We start from the raw sequence: 14519 nt of genomic DNA, 5'->3' as shown, positions 1-14519 counted from the left end.
ATGAACAGAAAATTTCTTATCATTGAGACAAACCATTAACGGGCTCAACGCAATTGGATATATATAAACTTCTTTGGGACCATTTATGGAGTAAGGAGCACTATTTTTTTGTTTAGCACATGTAACTATACCTTTAAGCAAATATTTTTTGTAAAATCTATGGAAATTGTAGCAGCAACATGCATGGAATATTCTAGCCGGCCTCGGCGACTTGTCTTGTGATGTTGCTGCTACAACTTCCATAGATTTTTTTAAAATATTTGCTTAAAGGTATAGTTACATGTGCTAACAAAAAACTAGTGCACCTTACTCCATAAATGGTCCCAAAGAATATATATTTCCCTTAATTGAAACTCTAAGTACAATCCATTTTCTTGAAGATTATGGATACAATTTTTATTTTGACTCAATCTTATTAAATTATTTTTACTCAATATAATTGTTTTAAGTCATAATTTCTCACTTTAGGTGGAATTAGTCAATTAGAATTGATTCAAAATAAATGAGAAAGTCCGGAGATGCTTTTATAATCAACTTGTGTATTTTAATTGGTAAACACAATTTTTCCCACAACATTTTCCCTCCCAATACAAATATTTCTCTAGGTATACTACTATTTTACCCGGCAGAATTTATTACTTATTTTTTCTGTCTTTTTAATACGTCACATAATTTATTTAAAATTTGATTATGGAAAATCTATCAAAAAGAATTAACTTTTCTTAATTGTTATAAAAAAGCTGGTCCAACAACGCCTTTAACTTGTGAACAAAAATTTTAATAAAAAAAACTTGAAAACCCAAGCTTTATTTATATATTTAGTTAGAAGTAATCAATGATAATCACAAATACTTCACCATCATCACCAAATTTATCTCTTAAAACAATTAGTATAAAACTCGGACACCAAGCTTTGTTAGTTTACTTTTTGGAATTAAAGTGTCGGTTTGAAGATTATTCGATGCTTAAGAAAACTAATCCACTGCTTTTAACCACATCAAAAATTTTAATTAATCTTTTTCTTAACAACACCTGTAGTTCTAATAATCCCAGTTTTACCGGATATTTCCTGTCCTCACACTTCTTTTTACTATTGAAATCTTCTTCTACGTAGGGCTTGTTTTAGAAATTATGATAATGATTATGGTTCAAAATGTTTTTGGTTTAGAAATACATTAAAATGATATTTTTTTTTTTTTTTAGAATTAGTATATCAAAACAATCTAAAAACATAAAAAAAAAATATTTTAACAAAAACAAAAAAAAACAAAATTTAAAGGAATGTGGTTTGGACTGCGTTCCCAAACAAACCTACATGTAGATTACTCCAAACAATTTTCTTGTTTTCCTTGCTAGCCAAGCAAGTATATAATGATGATGATTATTATTTTTCCATATTATTTTTTCAACTACTACTAATTTCACTGAATTGTTTTCTTCAATTCGCTATAAAAAATCCCCATATATTGAAAATAATGACTCACTCATGATCCAATAGATGGAGATTTTTAGGTTAATTATGAGATTGCGAAGCCATTTTCAGTGAAATAAGTTTTTATCCTCCTTTGATTTGAGTTTAGGCCCGATAGTATTTTTGAGTCATATCAACATTTCTAGCCAGTTCATCTCTGCGGTTATGTCATTTTCTTTAATATGAGATAACATAAAAAATATTACATATTACTATTGAATCTGATTCTGCCAATATAATCAGCTGGATGTATAATTCTCACAACAGGCCATGGATGCACAGAGAGCTTTTCTCCACAATTCAGAGATTGACTAGATTGTTTGGCTCAATTAATTTTTTCTCATATATGTACCATGAGAGCAATAGTCTGGTAGATTGTATGGCTAAGCATGGAGTGCGAAAATCAAGTTATTTCATTGCTTGGTTTTGATCCGTCTTTCAGATTATGTCTATCAGACTATTAAATGTGCTTCTCTTTAGAGGTCCAGATCCATTAGAAATTTGAATTGGAGACTCTTGGAAGCTTCCCCTGGATTTTGCAGTAATGGTTATCTTGTGTAGATTATAATGTTGCTTTCTTAGGCTATATCTGATATTTTGTCCTCTTTGTATGGACCTTGCTTAGTTTGGTAGTTCCTGCAAAATTGATATGCGGCAGGCTCTATAATTTCACATGCCGCCAGGTTATGGCGTTTAATGAAATCATATACTTTTTTTTAAAAAAAATAACATAAAAAATATTGCTTATTTTACTTTACACCATGGTGTTGATCAAGAAAAAAATCAGAATCTAAAGCTTCATTCGAGTCGAGCTTTTAATTACACCAGATAAAATATTAAATAACATATTAATCTAACTCTATTTTGAGTCAGTCCTCCAGTAAGATACAACACTATGCTTTTACACTGATTATTTCTACATTATCACTTTTTAATTTGGCTCAAAGAAGAGTAGAATTCGAAACCCAAGTAAGGCAGGGAAGAGTAAAAAAGAGTTTCTTAATTGAGGTTATACCTAGGAAAATAAAATTAAAAACGAAATATAATTTTTTAGAGACATACAATTTATCGTTTTGTTTACACTATTTTCTTAAACATGTTGCGTGTTCATGTATGTGTAGTGGGTTACAGGCAGTCACTTAGATTTTTTATTTTATTTTTTTTGTTCTACATAAACCCATACTCCTCCCCTATTCATTTCACACCAAACAATACAGCCCTACTTGCTACAATTGCCAAAGTTTCTTCCTTCTCCTTGTCTCCTCCTAAATTTCCTTTCTTTCACTTTGTTTTTCTATATATTAAAACCATACCTGAAGGAGCTTCTATGAAAAACTTGGTTTGTGAAAAAAGTAGAAAGACTACAATTATACAAATCTATTAAAAACATATAACCAAAAAAATTAATTTGCATTTTACCTCCCGGCCCCGTCTATAAATTATACTATTATCTCACAAACTTTTGCAGGGTAAATCTAGGCTTGTTGGAAAATACAGAAACTGAGAATGGCATCACAAGAGGCAGAGGCATTGTTCAAAAGCCAAGTTGAAATATCTCAACTCGTGCTTGGTTTTGCTGATTCTATGGTTTTAAAGTGTGCGGTGGAGCTTAGACTGGCAGATATAATAAATTCTCACGGTCGTCCAATCTCTGTGTCCCAAATAGCTTCAGGTTTCAACTCTTCCTAATTCAATCCTTTTTTTTGCTTACATAAATATAGCAATTAAATTACTAGGATTACTATGCATATAATTCTACTGTGGAAAACTACAAAGTCATTTTGGTAAATTTAAATAGTATAGGTTTTAAGAGTTCATGAAATATTGGTCATGTAGTTTTACATTTAGACGTTTTATTTTGACCATTAAAATGTAGCTCAAGTGAAAAATTTTATTCTCCCTTTTCAAAGAAAATTTCAAATCCGATTCTCTCCGTTATAACCGAAATCTTTTAATTTGTTTTAAATACACAAACGATAAAATTATATAATTTTTCCTCAAATTATCCTAGACTTCATATAAATGTTTCCAAAGTATATATACTATTGTTTACTCTCTTTGTACATATGTTTTATAATATGTTTTCATATGCTAGAATGAGATGTTAAAGATTGTAGGGATATGAATTTTATATTTTGAAGATACTCAGAAATAGCTTAAACTAGAGGCCACTTTTGCAATAATCCGAGACCCCAACTTAACAAAAAATCTAAAAAAATAAGTAAGATATATTTATTAATTACGTCTTATGAAATAAAAATTACCATGACTTAACAAAACCTTCAAGTACTAAATGAGAATTGTGGAAGGCTCTAATTGTCATACATGCATAAATATTTCTTAAATAGTTTAAAAAATCTAAGTCATAATTCTGTCCATGATCACTATTTACTTTATGCTGGCTCTGAAGATTCCAGTGGAGTATAAACCTTGATTCTAGCCTAAAGATTAGTATATGATTAAAACATACATACCACTATATAAACCAAATAAATGTTATTCTCACCTTGCAATATACAGATTTATTTTTAGTATCCTTCATGATTTCAGGTATTAATAACTCACCTAGCTCGGACATTTCTTATCTTGCTCGTATCATGAGATATTTGGTCAGAAAAGAAATTTTTACTGCACACCCCCCATCAGATGGAGGAGAAACACTCTTTGGGCTGAATCAAAAATCAAGATTGCTAATACATGACTCTGAACGAAGCCTCGCTTCTACAGTAATCATGCAACTCAATCCATCCTTCCTAGCACCGTGGTATTGCTTGAGCCAATGTATCAAAGAAGGTGGCACCGCTTTCTCGAAGGCTCATGGCTGTGAAGTGTGGGATCTTGCGTCTCGAAATCCTGAGGTCAACAGGAATTTCAATGAGGCCATGGCATGCACATCAAAGATCGTGATGACGGCAATTTTGTCACAATACAAAGATGGTTTCAACAATATTAGATCACTGGTGGATGTTGCTGGTGGTACTGGAGGAAATGTAGCAGAGATTGTCAGGGCCTACCCACACATTAAAGGAATAAACTTAGATCTGCCACACGTTGTAGCAACAGCACCAAAATATGAAGGAGTTTCCCATGTTGCAGGAAATATGTTTGACGCTATTCCTAATGCTGATGCAATTTTCATGAAAGGTCAGTGCCCTGTTTAGAAATTTTATTGGGGCTCAAATTAATATAACGATAGATAATTCATCCAAAAAACAACGATAGATATCCTTTTCTTGAGCATGAATTTTACATATGCTTATTCTTTCTCTTTTTTGTATTTTTGCAGCGGATATTGCATGATTGGACCGATGAATCATGCGTTGAAATTTTGAGAAATTGCAAGAAAGCAATACCTGAAAAAACTGGAAAGCTTATCATAGCTGATATAGTTCTAAAAACAGATGATCATTGTGATAAACTTGATGGTATAAGAATGGCAATGGATTTAGTGATGTTTGCACTCACTTGTGGGAAGGAGAGAACTGAGCAAGAATGGAAGAAATTATTAGAGGAAGGAGGCTTCTATCGCTATAAAATCATCAAGATTCCAGCTTTGGAATCTATTATCGAGGCTTATCCAGAGTGAAATATCAATTTTGTTATAGTCATAATAATATCTTAAATAAGTAAAACTACGTACGTACGCCTGCGATGCAGCAGTCAATAATAATATTAGGCATAATAATCCGACTCTTGAAACGCCTTTCCCTAAACTGTATTCATAGATTCTTAAAACTTTATAATATATTATTGATTATGATGGTCGCTTGTGGTTGTAATCTATAGAAACTAGATGATTATATAGATGTTTGATAGTAAAGGAGGTATTTTTGGATTAGTCTTTGATAAACCATCACTGGAAGAGACGGTTACGTAGCCAAGGGGTTAGTTAGAATCAGTTACATATAACTGAAAGTCAGTTATCAAAGTTTGTTATGTTAGTTAAGCCAATTGTTCTGGCGGTTATTCTTCTTCTGTTACTTACGTTTTCTTGTAACAGACTCTACAACAAGAGTTGTATATATATGAGATCAATCTCTGAATAATTAAGTATTGAAACAGAGATTAATATTCTTCTCAAAATCTTTCTTGGTATCAGAGCCTCAACTCTCCTTATTCTTTTTCTACCATGGCTTCTGCAATTCATCAGTCTTCATCTACCTCTGGTCCAGTTGGCTCTGGACAAAGCACTACACTGGCATCCAATTCCACTCACCAAATGCTCAACCATACACTGCCTGTGAAGCTTGATCGATCAAACTACGTCCTGTGGAGATCTCAGATTGATAATGTCATCTTTGCCAATGGTTTTGAGGACTTCATAGATGGCACTGCCATCTATCCAGAGAAAGAGTTAAGCCCAGGATTGCTTAATCCATCTTTTGTCGCTTAGAGAAGACAAGATCGAACAATTCTTAGCTGGATATATTCATCACTTACACCAACTATCATGGCACAAATCATTGGGTACAATACATCTCATGCTGCTTGGACTGCTTTGGAGAAAACCTTTTCATCTTCTTCAAAAGCCAGGATTATGCAACTACGGCTTGAACTACAATCCACGAAGAAAGGATCTTCGTCCATGATAGATTACATCATGAAGGTTAAAGGAGCTGTAGATAATCTAGCAGCCATTGGAGAACCTGTTCAAGAACAAGATCAGGTAATGAATCTCCTTGCAGGTCTTGGTTCTGACTACAATGCAGTAGTCACTGCCATCAACATTAGAGATGACAAGATCTCTATTGAAATAGTTCATAGTATGCTACTAGCATTTGAGCATCATCTTGAGCAACAAAGCTCACTTGATCATGCTTCTTCTATGACTGCCTGTTATGCCTCCTTCTCTAACAACAGAGGTGGTGGACGAAAATTCTTTGGTAACCGAGGATACAATCAGAACTCCAACACCAGCAACTACACCAACAGAGGACGTAGTCGTGGAGGCAGGTATGGTTATACTGGGAAACAGAATTCAACCAACTCTGATAAGCCACAGTGTCAGTTGTGTGGCAAGTTTGGTCATACTGTTCATGTTTGTTATCATCGTTTTGATATCTCGTATCAAAACTCACAAAACAGTGGTACTCCTCCTTTGAATACTGGAAGTCAAAATAATATACCTGCTATGGTTGCATCCTCACATAATCCTACTGATGATGACTGGTATCTCAACTCTGGAGCAAGTCACCATCTGACTTAGAATGAAGGAACTCTCACCAATTCTACTCCTTACACAGGCAAAGACAGAGTCACAGTTGGTAATGGTAAGCATCTAACCATCTCCAACACTGGTTCCCACCGGCTAGTCTCTCATTCTCATTCTTTTCAACTCAGAAAAGTGTTTCATGTTCCATTTATCTCAGCCAACTTGATAAGTGTTGCTAAGTTTTGCTCCGATAATAATGTCTTAATTGAGTTTCGGGCTAATATTTTTACTGTGAAGGACCTGCATTCGAAGAAGGTGCTAGCACAAGGCAGGTTTGAGAATGGACTCTACAGATTTCCAGTACTGCATAGAAACAAGAAAATGGCATATGTTGGAACTCGTAATCTTTCCACCATTCATCCCCATAGACTCAATCTTGTTCATAATAAAATGGAACTTTGGCATCACAGGCTAGGCCATGCTGCTGCAGATATTGTAACTCAAGTAATGCAAAGTTGTAATGTTTCTTGTGAAAGGAATAAAACTACTATTTGTTCTTCTATTTGTCCTTCTTGTCAAATGGCCAAAAGTCACAGGTTACCTACCTCTCTTTCACTCTCTCGTGCTTCCAAACCTTTGGAGCTAATTCACACTGATATTTGGGGTCCTGCCATGCTCAAGTCTACATCAGGGGCAAGATATTTCATCCTCTTTCTTGATGATTACTCACGATATACATGGTTCTACCCTCTGCAAACCAAGGATCAAGCTCTGCAAGTTTTCAAACAGTTCAAACTTCTTGTAGAAAATCAGTTTGATGCAACTATCAAATGTCTCCAATCTGACAATGGAGGTGAGTATCGAACGTTTGTGACTTTTCTTCAACAGTCTGGCATCTTGCATCGGTTTTCTTGCCCTTATACTTCAACTCAGAATGGGAAAGTAAAGAGGAAGCACCGGCATGTTGTGGAAACTAGGTTGGCCCTCCTAGCTCATGCTTCTTTACCAATGAAGTTCTGGCAACATGCTTTCCAATCAGCCACTTTTCTCATCAACAGGATGCCAAGCAAGGTATTAGACAATGTCTCCCCGTATCACGTTCTTTTTCATAAAATTCCTGAGTACAAATCTTTTAGAGTGTTTGGCTGCCTGTGTTATCCTTTCATTCGCCCTTATAACAATCACAAGTTGCAATACAAATCTCTTCAATATATCTTTATTGGGTACAGCTTCCAAAACAAGGGCTATTTGTGCCTTGATCCTCTAACTGAACGTGTATATGTTACACCCCACGTTGTATTTGATGAAACCAAATTTCTTCACCCCACACCTCCTCCTCTCAAAGATTCACCAGCCGAGATCCTCACCCCTGCTATATTGCCCTTTTCCAGTCCCTTACCTCCAAACACCAATCCCTCACCATCACAGTCTGATTTACCTTTTCAAAGTAACTGTCGCACCCCAAAAAATTTCAGGCGCGCGGCATCGGCTGGCGATTTAAGTCTCGTATGTTGTTGTTTGCTTCGATTTGGTTCGTTGGAGTCGCCACCTAGTAATTGATTGCGGGCTACTAGGAAACCGGATGTACTGGTCTCGTCAGAGATTCACGGGTACGGGACTGGTTGTGGTTAGGGAAGATATTAGCACCCCTAACACACCCTACCTGAGGTAAGCTGCTTCGCGAATTTGATGTGTGAAAGAAGTTTTAATAATTGTCTTTTCATCGGAAATTAGAAATATTACTTACGTATAAGTTAATAATTCTTAACCGTGATCCAATCAAAATATTAAATTCTTCTTTTGATATCTGCAATTTTTATCATTAAAAAATAAAATATATATAAATAAAAATAAAAAAATAAAACACATACAAACACCCACATTCACTTTTACTATTTTTTGTTTCTTTTCTTTTCTTTTTTCTTTTCTTTTACATCCACAATACAAATACAAATACAAAATAAATAAATAAAAATACACCAACACACACAACCCCTTTTTTATTATTATTTTCTCTTTCTTTTCTTTTTCTTTTCTTTTCTTTTCTTTTACATCCAATATTTACAAAAATACAAATTACAAAAAACTCAAAACTAAACAAAAATTACTTTAAACAATTCTAAAATTACTAAACAACCCCTAAAACATCCTAAGGCTTCTAGAACATGCAGGAACAGTACACGGGAACAGTGCTGGGAGGCTTTAGGTGCAGAGAATCAGTGGCGGCGCGTCTTCCCACGCGCCACCGCCACTGGCGGCGCGTGGGTTCACGCGCCTCCACGAGAAAACGCAGCAGCAGGGGGGATCGGCTTCTTCTCAGCCTCCCAACGCCGACGATGACCTGCAGAACAAAAAAAAGGGAACAACACAGCAGTCGATTTTAATTCTTTTTCTTTGTTTTTCAGATCTGTTTTTTTTGGGTCCTTTTGGTTACGGTTTTCAAATCATTTCAGTTCTCTCCTCCTCCGGCGCTGCTTCTGTTGTGAAGGATTTCATCACCTTCTCCTCTGCTTCGGATGGCCGGCGTGTGTCCAAAGAGCTGCTGCTGCTGGAGGCTCCGATGCGGTCCGGGCGAGCTGGGTTCTTCGATGAAAGAAGCCGGTGAAGGGATTCCTGCTGGGAAGGTCAGACGGCGTCCCCCAAGCTGGTGGCGGATCTCCGGTTCGGTGGAGCTGCTTCTCGTCGCTGGGTTCTTCAGTTGTGGGGAGATCGGTGGCGGTGCTGAGGAGATTGGGTGCTGCTGTGGAAGGCTGGCCGGCGAGAGAGAGAGGAAGAAGATGGTGAGCAGCGGGGGCTATTGGGGGTCGGCTGTGAGAAGGGAAAAAGAATCAAATCAGGGGAGGGGGCTGGTTCACAGGGGAGCCGGAGAAGGAAAAGGAAACCACCGTTGGAGAGGGAGAGGATATTGGCCGCATCCGTGGGGATGAGGGAGAGAGATCAACGGTGGCCGGTTCTCTGGTTAGGAAAGGAGCGACCGGGAGAGAAGAAGAGGGGCTGTCCTGGCGGCCGGTTGGAGAAGAAAAATCAGAAGGTGGGGGGTGTTTGGCCGTGGTGGAGGAAAAATGGGGAAGGAAAAAAAAAGGTCTTGGCCGGCGGCTGTGATTTTTTTGGTAGGTACGGCTGTGGGAGAAAGAGATGAAGATGGTGAACCGTGTGGGTCAAATGTGGGACTCCGATGGTGGGGGTCCTTGGCTCTCTGGTTCTGGGAGAGTAAAATCCAAGGACCCCGAGAAACAAAAATTCAAAATCAGTAGGGGAGGCCGCCGGCCAGTTGTTTTTGAGTGGAGAGAAAAAGTTGGGTTTTAGGGTTTTGTGTTTTTTTTTCAATGTCCCCAAATTAACCTCCCCCCTTGAATGTGTTGAGGAAACCAGTATTTATAGGCAAAATGTTGCTAGGTTTTTCAACTTGGTCCCTCAACTTCTTTCTTTTTGTAAATTTTGATTTTTCTTATTTTTTTTGTATTTTTTTTGAAACGAGCAATATCAACGTCGACTCAAATGCGGAAAATCAATGATTTAAAAATGACGCGTGAAAAGTCGAGCACGTTTGAAAATCTTTTAACAATTTAAATTCTTTTTTTAGACGACGTTGAAAATGCTAAAATGATGAAAATATATTAAAAAAACATATTTTTTGGATTTTCATTGTTTTTCTCTATTTTTGGATTTTTTGAAAATATATCAAAAACATGGGTCAAAAATTGGGTAGCAACAGATGCCCCCTCTTTACAATGCTTACGAAGCAAAACTCCTCAAAATTTTGCATAGTAAGCTTTGTAAAGAAAACAAAAGGAAAATGATTTCATTATCTTGGGCGACCTGCCCACACACTCACACTGATATGTTTTCACGGGCGACCTGCCCACACATACTCACTCAAGTCTATTTTCACGGGCGACCGACCCACACGTACTCATTCAAGTCTATTTTCACGGGCGACCGACCCACACGTACTCATTCAAGTCTATTTTCACGGGCGACCGACCCACACATACTCACCCTAGTCTATTTTCACGGGCGACCGACCCACACTCTCCCAATAGTCTATTTTCACGGGCGACCTGCCCACACATTGGGTTTACCTGAGATCCCATCTGGCGACCTCATTCAACTGGAACGAAAATATTGCGTAACCCGGTTAACCTGAAATCCCATCTGGCGATTCCCTTTAACCAAAGCTACATGAGATCCCATCTGGCGACCTCATTCAACTGGAACTAAACTGTGTAACTCGGTTAACCTGAAATCCCATCTGGCGATTCCCTTTAACCAAAGCTACATGAGATCCCATCTGGCGACCTCATTCTGGAACGAAATATGTGTAACTCGGTTAACCTGAAATCCCATCTGGCGATTCCCTTTAACCAAAGCTACATGAGATCCCATCTGGCGACCTCATTCTGGTCTCATTGTACGGGTGACTAACCCTAGAAAAATGCTGGTCTCATTGTACGGGTGACGAACCCTAGTGCTGGTCTCATTGTACGGGTGACGAACCCTGGTGCTGGTCTCATTGTACGGGTGACGAACCCTAGAAAAATGCTGGTCTCATTGTACGGGTGACTAACCCTACGTGGAAAGAATATGAAAAGGTGGTCTCGTTGTGATGGGTGACCTACCCAAATGGAAAAAATGTGATGAAGTGTGGTCTCATTGTAATGGGTGACCTACCCAGATGGAAAAAATATGATGAAGTGTGGTCTCATTGTCATGGGTGACCTACCCGAAAATGGAAAAAATATGAAGTGGGGTCTCATTGTAATGGGTGACCAACCCAGATGGGAAAAATATGATGAACGGTCTCGTTGTGATGGGCGACCTACCCAAATAGAAAGAATATGAAGTGCGGTCTCATTGTAATGGGTGACCTACCCAAAAATGGAAAAAATATGAAGTGTGGTCTCATTGTAATGGGTGACCAACCCAGATGGAAAAAATATGAACGCGGTCTCATTGTCATGGGTGACCAACCCAGGTGGAAAGAAAGTGAAAAAAAAAATGGTCTCATTATGATGGGTGACCTACCCAGATGGAAAGAATATGAAGTGTGGTCTCATTGTAATGGGTGACCTACCCAAGAAAAATGTTGGCGAGGGCTCAAAGGCGCACTCGAAATGAGGTAGGGTTTGAAACGCGCTACCTGAGAAGTGAGGGCTCAACGGCGCACTCGAAATGAGGTAGGGTTAGAAAAACGCACTACCCGAGATGATAGCTCAAAGGCGCTCACAAAAAGAGGTGAGAGCTCAAAGGCGCACTCAAAATGAGGTAGGGTTAGAAAACACACTACCCAAAAGATGATGATGAAACACCGACCTGACAATGTTAAAAGCAATGCATTATGATCAATATGCATGTATACTTACCTGAGAAAAATATAGGTCCCCCCCTCCTTGATGCTCCATCGTCATAGGGTTCCCTTGTTTGCATCCCAAAGCTTTCTTTGTTCTTCCGAGGCATTGACTCATTCATGTACTGGCCATCCACTCAGCTGTAAACGCAGTGCCCATCCCGGGCTATCTTTGACAATTACTGCTTGCATCGTTCATCAAGCTTGACCCTGCCCCCAAGTGTGGTACTGCTTGATTCATTATGAAGGATTTTCTCTCCTGACTTCTTCTGAGAATTATCCTCTGATTGATTGTGTGCATCATGCCAATACCCATCAAGATTGTTAATCAATCATGAACTTGCCTCTAGTTGAAACAGTACTCTTCAAGTACATGTTATCATCAACCTTCTTGGAACTCATTCAGTCATCCAGTCATGCATCTCATAGCTTGCAGTACAAAGGCTCATGGTTGTATGCTCAGTGTTCTTCTTAATAGATTCCCTTCAACTCTTCTAATCAGATTTGTGAAAAGATATGTCTCGGCCTCATCAATGATGATGCTTTTATCACCCATACTCATGCGGTGAAGTGCTCATCTGGCTTCAGAACAGATGTCCCACAATCAGTCTTCGAGGTGGGTGCCTTTCCGACATTCATTCAGTGCAGTTGTGTGATAACATCTGTCTATAAAACCATGTTTTAAAGAATGACAATATGAGATTGTCCTTTAAGTGCAGCATCGTTCCACAGTCAGTCTTGGTGGTATGCATCTTTTCTCCATTCAATTACATTCATCTGTGTATTCCTCATCGATCGCGAGCCATGTTTCAAAAAATAATGATAGGAAAGTGCCCTTCAGGTACGTTTTTTGTTTATCCATTGCCGGCAGGATTCACTAAAGCATGGGCCATTTTGGAATGATATTGCCCCCAGTATGATCCGAATGTGCTCGTTCATTGATTATTTGTCTTTGAACATCATTGTCTTCAGTTCATTGATTCATCATTTAAACATTGCCTCATAGCTGATCTGAGCACTGCTTGTTTTTCCTTTTCAAGGTCTATTGTATTGCCCCCGGCTGCTCAACTTTTCAAGGAGTGTCGAGGACTTCAATGTCATTTCTATCAACGATTTTGCATACTCAATCAATGTTCTTCTGTGTTTGATAATCTTCCTTGTTCTGGAATCAACTCTCATATTTCAAAGATCATGTCTATTCAAAGTCTAGTTTGTTGAAATGAAATCAGAGATGTCTTTTTGAAAATCTTTTGAAAATCAAGCTTTTTTTTTATCAAAGGCCCAACACATTTTATTCGAAATATATAGTCCTTTGATTGTCATGCATTTTGAAAACAGAAATTGACCCAATGTAGGATTAAAAATAGCTTTTTCCATGGTTCTTTGTATCAATTTGAATCCTTGATATTGGGTGTATCATTTGATAGTCTATGATGAGGTGACCTTTGCATGAATTTAAAAAAAAAACAAAAATGCTCAAGTCAAAACTCCAGCTTTATCAAGAAAGGTTGTTTCTCTTCTTATAACTTGTTTTATCAACATGCATAATAACCAATAGCTTAATTCATGAAGTCACGACCCTTATGGAAAAACTCTTCAAATTTTGAGAGCGCCATTTATCGGTTCAAATTGCTTGCTTGATTAAAAAGGGCTTTTAAAAACACGTAATGCAGGCTATGGTTTATGGCTATGAAAGAAAGGAATTTCAAAGGCTCAAAAGGTGTTTGAGGGTTTCAAAGACCTAGGATCAACATCAACTATTCATCAACTCTTTTATATTGTTATCTTTGTAGAGGAAACGACATATAACCTTGTTAACCTCAAAGTTCAGACTTTTCTTAACATAAGTTATAATGCAAATCCACCTTTCCTTGATGAATAACCAACCTTAATCATCTGATAACATCAAAAGCTTTATAATGGACACCAAAAGTCACGTTTATAGCTTAGTCTTTTCTGGTATTGACTTTTGTTGTGCATTTCCTTGATTGAAATTTCTTTTGCTCTTCATAGACTTGATAGGCGTTCTCCTTCCTTTATCTTTGACTTGTATTTAAGTGAGGGCAATTTCAACTTCCTTTTTTTTCATTCTTTTTTTTTTTCATAGCCTTCCTCAAAATTTTCTTATATGCCCCCAGTCTATGTGTTTTCTTTTAGCTCTCTCTCAATCATTGGACCTTTGTTCTAAGCCTTCCCCTTTATCCATTAATTATATCAATGTCTCTAAAATATCTCTCATTTGCCCCCAGTATGGGGTGTGATCCTAGTCAGGGTTTCTTTTTTGAAAGAAAATATTTTACCAGGCTCAAAATGGGACTGCAAGGGATATAATCTTTAGAAAGTGAAGGGATATCAAAGATGGCCTTTTCTCATTTCAAGCAAGGTCGGTTAAAACCGATAAATTTTGACCTCATCCAGTGTAATGATTGGGACTTGTAAGAATCATGATTCACGAGTCCATAACTACCGAATGCACTACATGTCATTATGCATACTGTTAAAACTTAGCTATATGATGTGTGGTTCAGTTTCAGGAGGTATGAGTTCAA

General features: G+C 37.6%; 1 protein-coding gene across 1 annotated transcript; it reads left to right on the top strand.

The window, feature by feature from the left end:
* The first annotated feature begins 2977 nt into the window (after positions 1-2977).
* LOC118040150 (xanthohumol 4-O-methyltransferase) lies at positions 2978-5057 on the top strand. The gene is made up of 3 exons (XM_035047018.1): positions 2978-3143; positions 4022-4626; positions 4758-5057. The coding sequence occupies exons 1-3, from the start codon at positions 2978-2980 to the stop codon at positions 5055-5057; spliced, it is 1071 nt and encodes a 356-aa protein (XP_034902909.1).
* The last annotated feature ends 9462 nt before the right edge of the window (positions 5058-14519 follow it).

This window comes from Populus alba, chromosome 13 (assembly GCF_005239225.2).
Source record: "Populus alba chromosome 13, ASM523922v2, whole genome shotgun sequence".
Classification (NCBI taxonomy): domain Eukaryota; kingdom Viridiplantae; phylum Streptophyta; class Magnoliopsida; order Malpighiales; family Salicaceae; genus Populus; species Populus alba.
Note: the sequence above shows the minus strand (reverse complement) of the source record. Positions and strands in the feature narration are given on the sequence as shown.

Coding starts and splice junctions, on each gene's coding strand:
- LOC118040150 (XM_035047018.1), top strand. CDS start 2,978: ATGGCATCACAAGAGGCAGAGGCATTGTTCAAAAGCCAAGTTGAAATA. Junction 3,144..4,021: donor TGTGTCCCAAATAGCTTCAG/GTTTCAACTCTT, acceptor TCATGATTTCAG/GTATTAATAACTCACCTAGC. Junction 4,627..4,757: donor TCATGAAAGGTCAGTGCCCT/GTTTAGAAATTT, acceptor GTATTTTTGCAG/CGGATATTGCATGATTGGAC.